A 15388-nucleotide genomic window follows, 5' to 3' on the forward strand; every position below is an offset into this window, starting at 1 on the left:
AAATGGTGTACATATGTATGCGTTTATCAGTGCTCCTACGTTCATTTACTCCTACTTATAATCTAATTCCATGTTTAACCAGTGTGAGTGAGAGAATTGAGTTATTGTTCCTAATAATATGATCATGAGTCTGCAGGTTTTCTGGCCTGACTTTATTTTAATATTTTTACGATTATAATATTAACCAAAAATTGTAATTATAATGATAAGTTGGCTTTATTTGTAAAGCACCTCTACAAACGCAGTTACAAATTTGAACTTTGTAGTTTAAACCAAACTACAAAGCATAGCAGTGAGATTATTCAATGGAATTGTTGGTTTAATCATCATAAAAGTACTTAATGTTTTTGATTATTAGCATACAGTATAGATTCCTGTATGAACGCATATAAGTAGCTTCATTCCAACAGGAAGTAGCCACACTTTGACAGGAAGTAGCCACACTTTGACAGGAAGTAGCCACACTTTGACAGGACGTTGCCACACTTCACATGTGTAGATACATGATGATGCAAGATAACGGCCTCCAGGATGCAAAACCCTTGCCTCCAGTACTAAAAAACTTCGAAGTGATTATACACTTATAGAATCATATTCACAGGCGGTATGTTCTAATAAACCCCCGTGAACGTTCCATACTGGACCTTGAAGTCGCTCACATGTCACACATGACGACTGTCTTGTTTCCACAGAGCGGTCACGTGGACAGAGAGGAAATGAAGCTGCTCTCTCTGCTGCTGGCGCCCGTTTCTCGCATTCACAGTTACCTGAACCACATTCAGGTGAGTCCAGAGACAGATGAGAGGGAACATCTGGAAAACAAAGCAGAGCATCGTGTTTCGTCGAGATACTGAGGGCATTCTTAATCACATTTCAGCCGCAATGGCATTTGTTGGCAGTTATGATAAATAATTCAATAATGACAATCCATTTAATAAAAAACTGACCGACTGACTTCTCCTCTTCTTTCCTTTCTCGGCAGAACTTGTTGCAGTGGACGAGCAAAGAGCATCCTGACTGCAGCCTCCTGCTCGGCACCGAGCGCGCGCTCAGAGCCATTCTGTCTCGATGTCATGTGATTCTGGAGGAGGACGTGCGGTGGGAGGACGCTGAAGCTGCGGGGCAAAGGTCAGAGACCATCAGATTTCCCCTGGTTTAATTTGTTTTTTTGAATTAATTCATTATTAATTACAGATTTCCCCAATTATGTTTTTTTTTGCTCATAATAATAATAATATCAATAATATTCAGACATATAACACAAGTTAACGTTTGTTACTTCATCAAGAGGATGGATAACAGCCTCAGGGGCTCTATTAAGATATATAACATAACATAACATAACCTAACATAGCCAGTGTTATTTGGCTCCAGGGCCTCATTAAAACACCAGGATAGAAGCGCAGAGGCTTGGGCTTCAGGGCCCCCTGAGCCTGGTTAGTAATCCATGCTTAATTAAAGTCTGTGGATGAAAAGTGTCTCGTCTAACAATGTGTTACTAACCATCATTTGAAGGATTCAAAAAAGTGTTTAAAAATGAGGGATTGTGATGAACATCCCCAGTGATGTAACCGTGACGACGTCACAGACGATAAAAACTAAATGATAATAACGTTCTTTCTTTAATCTCTTTGACGTGAACAGCAGCAGCTGTTGCTCTGAGGCTGCAGCTGCTTCAACATCTGCAAACTGTTGCACAAGAAACCAGCAGAGCAGGAGCAGGGAGGAGTCAAACCCTGCTACTCATATGTGAGTGTCGCCCTCTGCTGGCACACAATCACACTGCAGCCAAGAAAACACCTGCAGTGATTTTAATGGTTTCTTTTCATTTTTTGACCTGATTTTCCTTCCAGGAACTGGAGGAGCTGTTTTTATTTTTCATAGTCAAACAGGGTAGAGCAGGAAAAATGTTTTATATTCATAAATATCATATTAGATAAATCCTAATACTGTATATACATTTTGTTCATTTATGCCATGCATAGCAGTAAATGATCTTCTTGCAATCAAAGAGTTTAATTATTGTAGTAAACACATTTTTATTAAAAGAAGATGAAAAACGTCATAGTTTCAGTTCATTGTACGTAGAAAGTAAAGAGTTCTTTTAAATCTTTTAAAAATTAGGAATTTGAACCATTTACTTTTAAAAGGAGCTGCAAAACAAACTAAAAAAACAAGACAAGCTAAAAATGAATCTACTCTACATAAATCTAAACAATCTTTTTTGCTAAATGTTATTATTAATGTTATTAGATCTAATGATGATGATGCTATTTTACCTCAATAACTTCAATTGACTACTATTATTTATTTATTAATTTATTTGTTGCTCTGAATTACATTATTCTTGCCTTTTCTTTTTTCTTGCAGAGAAAACGAAACACACTGTAATATTCTAAGATATAAAATATTATAAAAAGACAGAAAAGGTCAGGAGAATAACTTGCCGTCTTCTTCCCTCAGAGACGAGCAGCAGGCCCCTCACCTCACCAACGGGATGGACGTCCATCACTCCATGCGCCTCGAGTGCTGGTCCTGCAGCCCGGTGAGGAGGAAGAGCAGTGGACGAGACCGCACGTCCCTGAAACAGAAGGCCTTTCACTGTGGACACGCTTACTGCTCCCTCCTCACGCCGGACCCCGCGGGATGGGCAGAGAACAGCGACTCGGGTCAGGGGACCTTCAGTCAGCCCACGGTGAAGAGCAGCAACGAGCTGGACGCGCCTTCTGGAAACCACGACCTCCAGGACTGTGAGACTGACCCCGACGACACCTCGGCCTTCGACTACTCCTCTGTGACGTCCTGCAGTCCTGACGGCACGCTGCGCAGGGACGTGACGGGCAGCAACAGCGGTGAGGACGAGGAGGAGGACGAGGAGGAGGAGGAGGAGGAGGAGGAGGAGGAGGATAGTCAGGTGCCGGTGCTGTTGAAGCCTTCGTACAGTCAGAAACAACAGCAGCAACAGTCGCCGTCGTCATCCGCGTCCAGGGAGAGAACTGTGTGTCTGAGGTGGCAGATTCCCAGACTGACCCCTCACCCTCCTCTGAGAAACACAGCGGGGTCATGTGTGGACGCACCCAAGCCGTGTCTCATCAGCTCCCACGGACAGCGGCTGGTCAGTGTCAGGAAAGGCTCACCGCCTCTTCATCCGAAAAGTGCCTTCAGGCCAATCTGGGACGACCCGTCCAAACAGGGATCTCAGGTTTGTAACGTGTCGTCTCTGTAACTCTGTAACTTCAAATACGCTTTGATTCGTGATGTCACAATTGAGAATTGAAGAATGAGTATACATGGGGGAGAAGTGGTGTACATTGTTGCCTCACAGCAAAAAGGTCCAGGTTTGTTCTCCAGTTTCCTCCCAAACACATGCAAACTGGACACTCTGAATTGACCCTAGGTGTTTATGGTTGTTTGTCTCTGTATGTTGACCCTGTGATGACCCTGTGATGACCCCGTGACCTGTCCAGGTTGTGACCCCGCCTTTCACCCTTATGTCAGCTGGGTTCGGCTCCACCTCTCCACGCTGTGGAGGATAAAGTGGTAGAAGATGGATTAAGTATCTGCAGCCACAGCCACTTAGAAAAGACACGCCCACTGACCATAACAGATTCTCTTCTGTGACCCAATCAGCATCCAGTGGGCGTGTCTTTCACACCACAGGTCTTCCTAAATGGCCGTGGTGACAGTTTGGACGTTCTTGGATTAAAGACATGAAAGTTTGCAGACGTCACCTGTAACCGGGCTCCTATTGGACGCCACCAGCTGTCAATCACACTGGTGTCACACTCATTCACAGCATTATTTACAAAAAAATGACCTGGAGACGACTAGAATTTAGAAATAAAGACCATTAACTCGTCAGGCATCAGTTTTTACTGATGTTATAAATTGAAGTGAGAAGTAAAAGCTCGTTTTCCCATAGACTTCCATTCAAACTAACCAGTGTGGTCGCCCCCTGGTGGCTATTTAATATATACCTACTTCCAGCTTTTTCCTCAGCCATGTCGGCATCCTGTAGTTTTATTATATTTTATCATCACACACACATCCTTAGACTTTGACTTTAGAATAAATATATAAAATATTATTTAATAGTTAAAAAATGTTTTAATTCTATTCAACAGACAATGGATAACTTTAAGATATCCTGTGTAAAGTCATATTTTACGAGGAAAAGAAAAAGAGCACGTCTCTTGATTCAAGAGGGAAGATATTTGATCTCTCTGTTGAAAAATAAGATCCTACATTTTGCTTCAACCTCCGAATGTTTTGAGTATTTTCTATTTGACGAAGGTTTTTCCGTTTACCTCTCAATAATCTCCTCGAAGCAGCTGGACTCGGCTCCAGAGAAAGAGAAGAGACAAGGCTTCGTGCCGATCCAGGCTCCGGCGAGGCAGAGGTTCCAGGGTTTCAACCTCAGGTCAGTTTATGTGAACAACAGAAATGTATCCTTCACTCACTCTGTGTCGTAATTCATTTAATTATTCATTTAATTATTTTGGTGCAGTAACAAATAGGTACATTTCTGCATTATTATAGTGCTCATTTAATAATACATACTTGTCTAGTTTCCCACAAGTGTAGGATCAATAAAGTACTGAATTAAAAGAGTGATGACACTTGACCTTTACTGTAATTTAAGAAAAAACTTTCACAGATCATTAAGATAAGATAAGATAGTCCCTTAAAGCATCAGAAACAGTTAAGATACATTATTTGGAATAAATGAAAGTACCTGCCGCGTCTCTCTTCAGGTCGGGTTTGGCTCAGCAGCGCGGAAACCACACGGCAGCGGCGGCGACAAGCGGCGGAGGATTGTGGGACGACAGCGAGGACAGCGAGGGGCCCTGCAGCAACGTTTGACCTCCACTGTCAATGTGTCCCCGTCGTCCCCGCACAGAGACACGAGGACTTTGACTTACGAACTGTTAAACACACAACTGTGACGTCACAAACAAAAGTCACGACGGAAACAAAGATGCATGAACGATGACAAACTGGAAACAGGTTCATCTGGATTACACTTGGACATGTACTGTACAATTAAAAAATGTATGGTAGTTTTGTGTCAACTAAGGCGAAAATAAAGGAATAAAGAACACAAATTTAATATGCCTTTTAAACACAGATGAGCCTAAATTATGAAACAGTAATTTGCAGAATTTGATCAAAAAAATCCCACATTTTATTATACTTCAGACCATATTTTATGAAGTAGAGCTGAGAAGGTAATATCGATGCATCTGAAGTGATTCTTTATTGAAATTACTTTCAATAAAGTAAGTTGCATTCTGCAGTTTCACCATTAGATGTCACTAACAATTACACACTGGACCTTAAAAAGAAAATCAGATTCTGTGAGTATGCCATTTAATCCTCCAAATCTGACAGTTTATCCTATAATCCAAGTGAACAGCTGTGATAACACTTGAAAGGATTCTCGAGGCGCTCCCTGATGACAGTTCGGAGATATCACGTGTAGCATGAAAACTCAAAAGAGGTTAAGTTTGTCCTTTGTGGGCTACCGTAGAAACATGATGGCCCAAAATTGCTGCCTCATTCTACGGTGAATGAAAAACAACAAATTACATATACAGTCACGTGATTGTACGCTTGTGTAGAATTTCACTTACATTTTACGCACTGGACCTTTAACCCTAGTGGCTAGTCGTGTCAAAATGTGAACGGACGATGAACGGAAGACAAAAGACAAGCAGTTAATCTGAGAGTCCAAGAGAACGTTTTTCCTGTAAGATTTCACGTTCAAAATGTCAAAACTGTCCCTTTAACTCTTCAGTCTGCAGACAAATAAAAACAAGACAGAGGAGTGTTTCAGTACAAAATAAGACTGGGTGATTTATTAATCTCATCAAGACCATTAATACAAAGCAGTTAAAAGGCCACATACCATCAAATAAACCGACTGCTGGATCAAGCTGTTACAGTGCCACCGGAGGGAAAACCTAATCTGTTAATCTGCTGGGGCTGATGGGGGAAGCGCTGGGGGGCGGGGTCTTTGAAAAATGATCGACAAAAGAGGAAGAACACAAAAACAAAAAGTCACCCCGCCCCCCCAACAATACTGACATGGGAAATGGACAGAACAAAAAAAAAAAAAAATCCCCCATAATTCCTCTTTAAAATCTGGACGTCTCAGTTTATTCAGGAGGAAAAGTGAGGAGACGACTTTAAATGAAATTCTGCTGAGATCCAGCTCGTGGTTAGTTTTCTTTTTAAGCTGCGTCTTTTACAAAAACACGTCTTGGGGGTTTTAAAAGTGAGCCGGTCGACTGTGTTCTGCCCTGATCCGCGTAGAAAGCGAGTTGAGCGGCTGCATAGGGTCACTGCGTTTACAAACACGACCTATAACAACCGCGGCTCGTCAACAGTACAGCCTAAAGTGCACAAAGTGTGTTTCTCGGAAAAAAAACAAAACAAACAAACAAAAAAAACAAACAAAAAAAAGAAACGGCCAATTCTTCCCTATGCTTAAATTCCTGCACGTGAATATATATATATACGTATATTTATATATTCAAGTGCAACTTTAACACGACTACGACCTTGGTTTAATGAGTGTTAGCATTTAAAAAGTCTTTGAAAAAGGAGAGAAAAGGCATTAGTAGGATGTACAAAGTGAAGCACACGTCTAAGTAAGTGCTCGGCATATTCAACGGTATTTTCTTTTTTTTTTTTCATTGCTTTTAAAAACAGCGACGGACGCGGGCGGGGAAGAGAAAAAACAAATGGCTTTCCTCAAGTTAATACTCCCAGTGTTTCAACTGGAGATTGTCTGTAAGTAAGTTAGAGACAGTGACCTGTTGTTGTTTTTTCTCTTTTTTTTTTAAAGTTTTTCTTTTATCCGACTGTAGCAGCATTGGATTATTAGGCAATATTCGACTGAACAGATGCGGATGAGGATACAAAAGGAGCGGGAGGAGAAAAAAAACCTAGTCATTTTATACAAATTATTTAGTTAGTGTATACATGTTATATATACACAGTATCCACAAACATGTACAATTTCATAGTGTATAGCTTTTGTTCTAAAACATTACATAGGCAACTTTATGTTTTTTTTTTTTTTTTAGCATTTTTAGACACCATTTGCTTATTTCTGTAAAGTAGAAAACAAAAATAAAAAGGCACATCCGAGAGCGTGATGCATGGATTATTTTCAGTCTTTTCCAAAGTGAAACCAAAAACGTTTCAAGCAGAGAAGAAAAAGAAAGAGGGAGAAGGAGTTTAAAAAGTTCCTCTTTTTTTTTTTTTTTGGAAAGTTTTTATTTTTTTATGATTTCATTTCTTTCGTCTACTCGGGGTTTTCTTTTGTAGGTATTTGGTGCAGCCACTGGGGGGAGCCGACTCAGCTTTGGTGGGAGGTTGCGTGCTTCCAGTGCTGAGATTGAATACCGATGAAGAAAAGTTGGTCTTTTTTTTATTTTATTTTGGAGAAGAGCACAGTGTCGGACCGCAGAGACCGATTTAAGACATCAGCTTTTCCAAGAGTTGGAGAAAGAAGAAGAAGAAGAAGAAGAAAAAAAAACGCTATTTTCTCTCTTCGTCCTGGATCGGTGTCGTTTGATATCGTGGCAGATGACGGGGATTTTTCCCCCCCCCCTCGCCAAAAACCTGCTGACTTTGCCCAAGCTTCGATGTGCAAATGGAGTGTTCTTGGCTCTCGTTTAGGGTTTTTATCTGAGAGGACTAAAGCCTGGGGTCAGAGGTCACCGCTGTCGGGTTTTTAAAAAGGCAACGTGTTGTGGCTGCAGAGAGGCCGAAAAAAAAAAAAAAAAGAAATCAGACAGTTTGACTTGTGTCTTTACAGTCACAGTGTACAGTTGAGATACAAGGTGGGGGATTCAGTGTCGCCTCCTGTTGGTGTTTTCTGTCACAAATGTCACATTTGTTTAAAAGAAAAGAAGAAGAAAATCCCTTATCCCCCTGCATAAAATAAGACTTTGGCAACTGTTTTTGTTTTCAGTTCGTAGGAAACACATGTCAATGGAAATGTCTGCTGCGCGCGGCCACCGCCGCGGGGAAAAGAGCTACTACGTTGATCGTTGGGGAGGAGAGAGGTCGTAAAAATCTGCGCGCCGCAGCAGGACTCAACGTGATGTCAATGCTCAAAGAAACAAAGCATGACACTTAAGGCTACAAAGTCCAACGCCGCCCTCTCCCCCGCAAAAAAACAACAACAACAAAAAGAAATCCGCCGCACCCCGGTGGTGGAGGCGCAGGATGTGGGGCGAGGTTAAGAGTGTGAGCGGCGAGAACTTTCCGCGGGGACGAAGGCTACGTCCACATGACGCCGCTGTCGTTTTAAAAATGTTTAAAAACACTGCTGGTTTCGGTTTCTGCTTGAAAACTCAGCCGCTGAAGTCTGGACGAGCAAAAACGGAGACGTTTGGAGACAATGACGCAGTTTCTGACTGGTTTTCATGCTACTCTGCTACTCGACGACTGGCTGAAAACAATGCGGGAAGTATATTGAATAGCCACCAGGGGGCGTCTCCGCTGGCTGCAAGAAGAACTCCATTCAGCAAACATTGTCCTGGTCTCATTCGCCAATTTCAGGACTTCTTCAACAGCATCGGAGGCCAATTTTATAAATTATGTTCCCATTTAGAGGAAAAGAGATGGTAAAGTTGGAGCCTGGACGCAGGAGACGCTTGTGAATCTGTAGTTCGTAAAAACTCGAGTTCAGATTCGTGGAGGGCGGCGTCGTGACAAACCCATATTTTATTCCACTTCTCTCTCATTGTCGTTCCTGTAGCTGAATGGACCCACGCTCAGTGTGGACGTGGATGCTTTTTCACGCCGTCTTTCAAATGAAAACACGGCCACTGTGGACGTAGCCAAAGGTTCTCGCTCGATCAAATAAAAGACAAACACCCGACTCCTTGTTGTTTATCAGCTGGCACACCGGTGTGGGTTTCTCATTGGCACAGAGGGTTTTCTAGATGAAGGCGGAGCTACTGATCCCCTGAGAGGCACGGCGGGGGGGTGCGACGGGTCGATGCGGAGGGCGGAGGGGTGCGCGTGAAGTTAACAGTATGCGTTATTCGTCCTGATCAGTAGCTGCGAGTTTCACTGTGTCGTAGTTTGAAGTCTTACACGTCAGCGTCGCCTCACTGACGCTCACTGGCTGCTGTCGGTGTTCTCCACCAACGAGAGGCCTTGCATCGGTGGCGGCTGCAGCAGCAGCTCCCTTTTGTAAGTCTTTGGTGGGAGTTTGGGGAGTTGCGGGCTGGAGTTGTGGCGAGGCGGCACAGGCGGAGCGGTGATGGGGATAGGCAGAGGGCAGAGGCTGTTCTGGCTGGCGCTGAGCGGACAGCTCCGCCTGGGAATGCGAGGCGACGGCGTGCTGGGCGGCGTGTTCGGCGAGCTCGGGGAGCTGCCGAAGTCCCAGTGGTAGCGTCCCACGGGGGAGGGTTGCAGTGGCGGGTAGTTGATGAAGATCTCTGGCGGCCGCTGGGGCACTGGAGGAGGCGTGTCGGGCATAGGGTCGCGGGGCGGAGGAGGGGGCGGGCTCGGCAGGGGCCCGTCCATGGGGGGACCGTTGTAGACCGGCGGACGAGGCTGGTTCCTGGGGAGAGGAGGAGGCAGTCGGGGAGGAATCGCTGGAGGGCTGTCGGACCTGGAGCTCAGCTGGAACACAGAGGGGACACCGAAAGAACTGTGTCATCACCACGTTTGACAGTGGAGTTTATGCTGTGATGCAGACAGAAGCCACACGAGGCAGCACAGAGGCCTCGCCAGCGATTTTTTTAAATCGCAATATGGCCTACTGGAGGATTAAATATTGTCCTGAACCTTTACACATCATATTTGTTTCATACAGCAATAATTTCTAATATGTTATTTATTTGTAAATAATAATAATTATGTAAAAACTACCATCTGCTCTCATATCACAATTTAGATGTATATATAAATCAAGTTTAAGCCTGTATTGGATTTTTCTACTGTCCACTGAGTGGTCAACAAATGACCACGTGTGTTTCCTAGTATCAAACATGGTATGGTACATATTTAAACTTATACTATACAATAGAAATGACCAATTTTGATTCCCACATATGTGTGAAGGCAGGTCAGATACTAACCTAATACTACTTTGAAAGTAACACGGTACTACTGCAATATTATTGTCTTATTACCAAGTTATTAATGACTGGATATTACATTGTAAATAAGGCACTATTACTTCTTTATCACACTACATTTGCTCTCACTTTGGCTTCGGACATCGCATCTTTCCGCCGCGGTGGTAGAGGCGGCGGCTTGAGTAGCTCCTCTCCGAGCTGGTTGAGGCTGCCAAGAGAAATGGACTGGAATTCTGCCGAAAAGAAAAATAGTGATGATGATCGGTGTGATTCCTCGCAGTTAGACAATTAGAGGAAAAACCTCAAAGACAAGAACTCCACACTCACTTGAAGGTGGTGGAGGAACAGGAGCAAATATGGAGTTACTACCTGTAAAATACAAAAAAGGGGAAGATTCGGTTTCACTAAAAGCCTCTTGTACTGTTTACAGTATTTTTTTTTCCCCTGCATGATAAATATAAATGTAGTAAAACTCACCGCCGTAGGAGCTGCTGAGGTCGTGCTCCATGAAGACTGAGCTGAGGTCAGAGGAGGCTGACTGCGGAGGCGTCGGCGTGTTCGGGGACGTGGGCACCGAGGCCGAGGCCGGTGTCTCCGGCTCGGTCTCGGCGATGCTCCGGAAGGTGATCTTGTGAGGGGGCTCCCTCTCCAGGGGGACGGGGTGGCCCTTCAGGGTGCCAGAGGTAGACGTTCGCACGGGCCGGATCCCCGGGGATTTCAGAGTGTACGCGGTCTTCCTGGGCTGCAGGAGGAAAAGACACAGACAATTGTTTCAGTCTCAACTCACTGCTTTACCATATAAGAATACTCAGTCGCTTCACCCTTTTTGTAAATGTCAATATCTGCCGTTTAAATGTCTATTTAAACAGGAAGTATAATAGAATAGAATATATACTTTATAAAATTATTTCTCTGCATTTGACCCATCCTAGAATTAGGAGCAGTGGGCTGCAATGGGGGTTGGGTACCTTTCTCAGGGGTACCCCAGCCCTTTCGACCTGGTGGGGACTTGAACCGGCGACCTTCCGGTTACAAGCCAAGTTCCCTTTCCACTTGGCCACGGGCTGCCCGCCATAACTTAAAACTTCACTCGGTCGCGGAACTTACAAATCGGGGAGGCTGCCTGCAGTTCCGTGGCTCAATATCCATGGACATTTTGAACAGATAGTCAGCAAACTCCTTCTCGCTCCTGTTGCCCATCGGGTTCAGGTTCTCGAAGAACCTCTGCAGTGGGGAAAAAAGACAAGTGGTGAAAGTTCCATGAGTTTAAATCTAAAAAAAAACAAAACAAAAAGAAGATTAAAGATGACGATGTGAGTGCGATTCTCACCCTGATGTCGTGCTCCACCTTCAGACAGTACGGCTGGTTCTGATACTGCTGGATCTCCCCCGTGATTTCGGCCACTTTCCGTCTCTTGCTGAAGTTGATCAGCTCCTTGCCGTGGCGTTTGAGGAAGTCCGGGTTGCCTTCCTCCGTCTTCAGGATGTTGGTTAGATAGATACCTTGAGGAGCGAGAAAAATCGTAAGGTAGCCGTAAGGAAATTTACAGAAAGCGTCAGCAGGTTGTGCGTCGGAAAGAGCGACAATAACAACCCTCTTTTTAGCTTTCCTGTCAACACTTCGTCCCAAAAACACAGGACGTCGAAGGCTCGTCGATTAGAGACAGACTGAAACATCAGCCACTCATTCCACAGGGTACAAAAGGAAATGATTTTCTTTTACTGTTCTCCACAAAACTGCTAATTCATTGATTTATTTTAGACCATTTATTTTTATGACGCCCATCAGAACCATCAACAATCCTCAACGAATAAGACATAATGTGTGTCAGGAATGAGTAAAGCTTTTAGTAAGTATTTTTGCCATAATCTACTGCTTCAAAATATCATTTGGAACATTATCAATTCCAAGAACAGACTTTGAAGCTGGGAAAAGTTGAGTAGTAACAAGACAAACAGCGGCAGACGACAGGCCTAACTATTTAATTAGCAATGAAAATAGGGCGTCAATTCAAATAAACGTTTACGCTTATACAATAAAAAAAAAATAATAAAGTGTTGTTTGTTTAGTTGTAATCTTCATAAAAAGGAAAGCCGTGTGTGTGCATTGTGACAGAAGTGCTGCAGATGACTTACCAAAGAAAGGCACACAGGGTGGGTTTATTGACTTGAGTTTAGCTAAGTATTTCTTAAAATGGTCCTGGCTCAGCTCCACAGCTTCTTCCAGAATTTTCTTTTTCCTCTCCGGTATTGCCTGTGGGCAGACGAGGCAGAAAAAGTCCCGTTAATTAGGTTCAGTTCTCTTAACTCGTGCGCTTGACAGAACTAAAAACGCATGTTAAAGTGACAGAAAACAGAGGATTCAACTGCTGTCGCACACGTCTCAACAGAATACGGACAGATTCTTGGCCCTCGGGGGTTTGAGTGTGTTACACAACAAAAAAAAAAATGGTAAAAGTCATATTTAGAATCAGGGCCGACTCACTGTTTGTACAGTATTTTTAGGTCAACACAATGCGATTCTCATTGAATTTGTCCATCACCTGACATTTAACCTAGTGTCATCAAATTTTAACAAAATTTAATTTGTCTTTATCAAAACACAAAAATACCCATTTTTATTTACAACTAAATACTTTTAGTTGATTTAATCAACATACAGGACGCCAGACAAAACCTTTTCCTGTGAGTTAAAAACCTCTAGTGCTCCCATCAGGTCAAATATAAATTTATTTCTTGGCTTATTAGCAAAGATCTAAAAATGGCTGACTTGTCTCTCCATGTGTTGTGCATTTAAATTTAATTCTATTTTCTGGTATGTTAATGAGCAGCTGCAGCTTCACGAGACACTCTGGCTCTCTCGACTTCGGAGGAATTTCCACTTCATCTTCTAGGATGTTTTTGCCTGAACAGTTGCCGTGAACTATCGGATTCTTTTCAGGTGAAATTACAGGTTAAAAGGTCGACTCACCTCGAAGGTGTGGTCGAGTCTGTAGACTGGGACAGAGTTGATGGCACTGACGACCTCCAGCACGCCGTTGAAGTTGTTGAGCTCCTGGAAAACCTGCAGGATCTCGATGACTCGCGACAACACCGCCACCCTCTCCTCCAGGTTCATCGTCTCGACGATGCACCTGAGGGCGACACACATACAGAGTTGCAGACTCTGTAAGTTTCCTCCAACCAGGACTTTGAAAATCGATGTTTTCTCTCCTGGTCAGACTCACTTCTCGAACCACAGCGTGAGGTTGGTGGTGTGACGGATCATGCGGAGCAAATTTGGCGAGTTCTTCTCTTTGTCCTCTTTGGTCCAGACGCTGCCGACCAGCTCCGATGGCCGAACAGCTCTGTGGAGAAAGCAGGATTTATTTATTTATTTATTTATTTATTTATATTAACTCCAACCAGATCTTATTCGTCTGCTTGACCCTGTTTATCCGTAGTGAGAGTCGACCACAGGGGGATCCCACGACATTTGAACCTGAAGACTCCAAATCCTACCACATTTAAAGGTGGTTTGAGAACTCATGTGTCCACATCCATGAGCCGCATGAACACGATACGTTTTCAAGATGGATTAGAGATCGTCTCTTCCAGGGATCGTCTCTATTTTAAACACTAAACATAATAAACTTGTATATTCATTTATTTCAGTGTCTCAGCGTCTTAAACTAAGCAACGCGTTTTCACTTTTTTTATACACCAGACGCTTTGCTCAACTCACCTGTAGAGCTCAGACTCGAGCAGAGTCAGCTGGCGAGCGATCTCGATGGGGTGAAGGGTCATGAGGTCAAACGACTCCACCTGGCCTGCTCTGCAGATGTGCCACTCGATGGGCGGAGGCGGACTCTCAAAGGTGATGTTGTGACTGACGCCGTTCGACTGCGTCTGCAGCTTCCTCTTGATGATCTTATTGATGGACTCCACCCACTTTCTCATCGACTTGCCTGAATACGACACACAAACGTTTCATGAACTTGATGTTGCGAGATTTCGGTTATTGCAGTGATTCATATCCGATGTCCAGAGCAGAATGATCGCTTATAAGAAAGACTGCAGTGGTGTTAATTCTGATATGAGCTTCAACCGCAGAAACATGATCAAAAATAAATATTTCAAATATTAAGGACTGAACAACTGGAGGAAAGATCTGAAAGCAGTTTGTCTGAGAGACACAGCAATTTCACTGGTAAAAGAAAAGTAACACTACATAATAGATTTAATAGGTTTACGAAGATACAGATATGAAACGTCCCCCGTCATTTATACGTTACTTTTTTTATGAACTGACATTAAACAACGATAGTTAAATTAAACTGCTGCCTTTGCAATTTAAAAAGTGAATTGCATTGTTTGAATTTGTAATTTCGCTTATAAATATGTTGGGTGGGTAAAAAGTATAATGTGGAAATGAAATCTTAATATTCTATATAATTCTATAATATATATCTAATATTATAATTATGCTAAACTTGGTCGTAGCTTGTGACTTAATAAAGACTTAGGGTAACACTTTATATTAAGGAACATGTATTCACCATTAACTAGGTGCTTAATAACATGCATATAAGTAGCATACTAGCCCTTTACTAGTAAATATTAAGCACGTATTAATTTAAAAATCTTAATTCATGTCGTAATAGAGGTAGAATAAGGTCATGTAGAATAAGGTGTTAATATGTGCTTAATAATTACTAATAAAGGGCTAGTATGCTACTTATACGTTAGTAAGCACCTAGTTAATGAATATGTGTTCCTTAATATAAAGTGTTACCAAAGTTGGTATAAAGATACATATCTTTAAAAAGAAAAAAACAAACATGACCGACCTCTCAGTTGAATTTTGCTGGTGATGTATTCCTCTAGTCGACTTCTCAACTCCGGGTCGTTCTCAAAGTCGTAGAAATGATGTTCGACCCACTGGCGGAAAACGTTGAGAACCCTGCGAAGCAAACGCACGTTTCAGTATTAATCATATAGACTTTATTGTCCTATACACTTAATTTATATATTATAATCTATACACATTTGTGTGGTAACAAAACAGTAGTGTAGTGAAAAGGGGACACGGGGACACAAGAGGACAGCAGACTCGCTGACTTTAATAAAGTGGAGGACATTGAGCAAACAGAGTTGAATAGGCTTTGGCAGCTGGCCAGTGTATTTTCCTTACTCTCGTCATTTTGACATTTTTAAAGAGTGGAAACTTAAAAATAGAACCAGCGGGGGCATTTTGTGCTTTAAAGGGCAGAAGTCCTCTTTTAAGAGGTATTTTCACC

General features: G+C 42.8%; 2 protein-coding genes across 6 annotated transcripts in view; one reads left to right on the forward strand and one right to left on the reverse strand.

Moving 5' to 3' along the window:
- The window catches only part of si:ch211-67f24.7 (uncharacterized), a 12141-nt gene extending 5702 nt beyond the window's left edge, over positions 1 to 6439 (forward strand). For 3 of the 5 annotated variants that reach the window (XM_058614852.1, XM_058614853.1, XM_058614854.1), the window contains 6 exons: positions 693 to 782; positions 983 to 1128; positions 1645 to 1749; positions 2464 to 3202; positions 4329 to 4420; positions 4755 to 6439. In XM_058614852.1, the coding sequence (XP_058470835.1) occupies positions 693 to 782; positions 983 to 1128; positions 1645 to 1749; positions 2464 to 3202; positions 4329 to 4420; positions 4755 to 4863 (1281 nt within the window). In that variant the 3' untranslated portion in view covers positions 4864 to 6439. The remainder of the gene's footprint in view (positions 1 to 692; positions 783 to 982; positions 1129 to 1644; positions 1750 to 2463; positions 3203 to 4328; positions 4421 to 4754) is intronic. The other 2 variants (XM_058614855.1, XM_058614856.1) reach the window with 2 other exon arrangements.
- The window catches only part of sos2 (son of sevenless homolog 2 (Drosophila)), a 37641-nt gene continuing 28083 nt past the window's right edge, over positions 5831 to 15388 (reverse strand). Inside the window, exons 13-23 of the mRNA XM_058614851.1 lie at positions 14939 to 15051; positions 13834 to 14056; positions 13337 to 13456; positions 13081 to 13243; positions 12246 to 12363; positions 11440 to 11612; positions 11217 to 11333; positions 10587 to 10851; positions 10437 to 10478; positions 10239 to 10342; positions 5831 to 9651 (exon numbers count right to left, since the gene is read on the reverse strand). Of these exons, the coding sequence (XP_058470834.1) occupies positions 9142 to 9651; positions 10239 to 10342; positions 10437 to 10478; positions 10587 to 10851; positions 11217 to 11333; positions 11440 to 11612; positions 12246 to 12363; positions 13081 to 13243; positions 13337 to 13456; positions 13834 to 14056; positions 14939 to 15051 (1948 nt within the window). The 3' untranslated portion in view covers positions 5831 to 9141. The remainder of the gene's footprint in view (positions 9652 to 10238; positions 10343 to 10436; positions 10479 to 10586; positions 10852 to 11216; positions 11334 to 11439; positions 11613 to 12245; positions 12364 to 13080; positions 13244 to 13336; positions 13457 to 13833; positions 14057 to 14938; positions 15052 to 15388) is intronic.

This window comes from Solea solea, chromosome 18, assembly GCF_958295425.1.
Source record: "Solea solea chromosome 18, fSolSol10.1, whole genome shotgun sequence".
In the NCBI taxonomy this organism is placed as follows: domain Eukaryota; kingdom Metazoa; phylum Chordata; class Actinopteri; order Pleuronectiformes; family Soleidae; genus Solea; species Solea solea.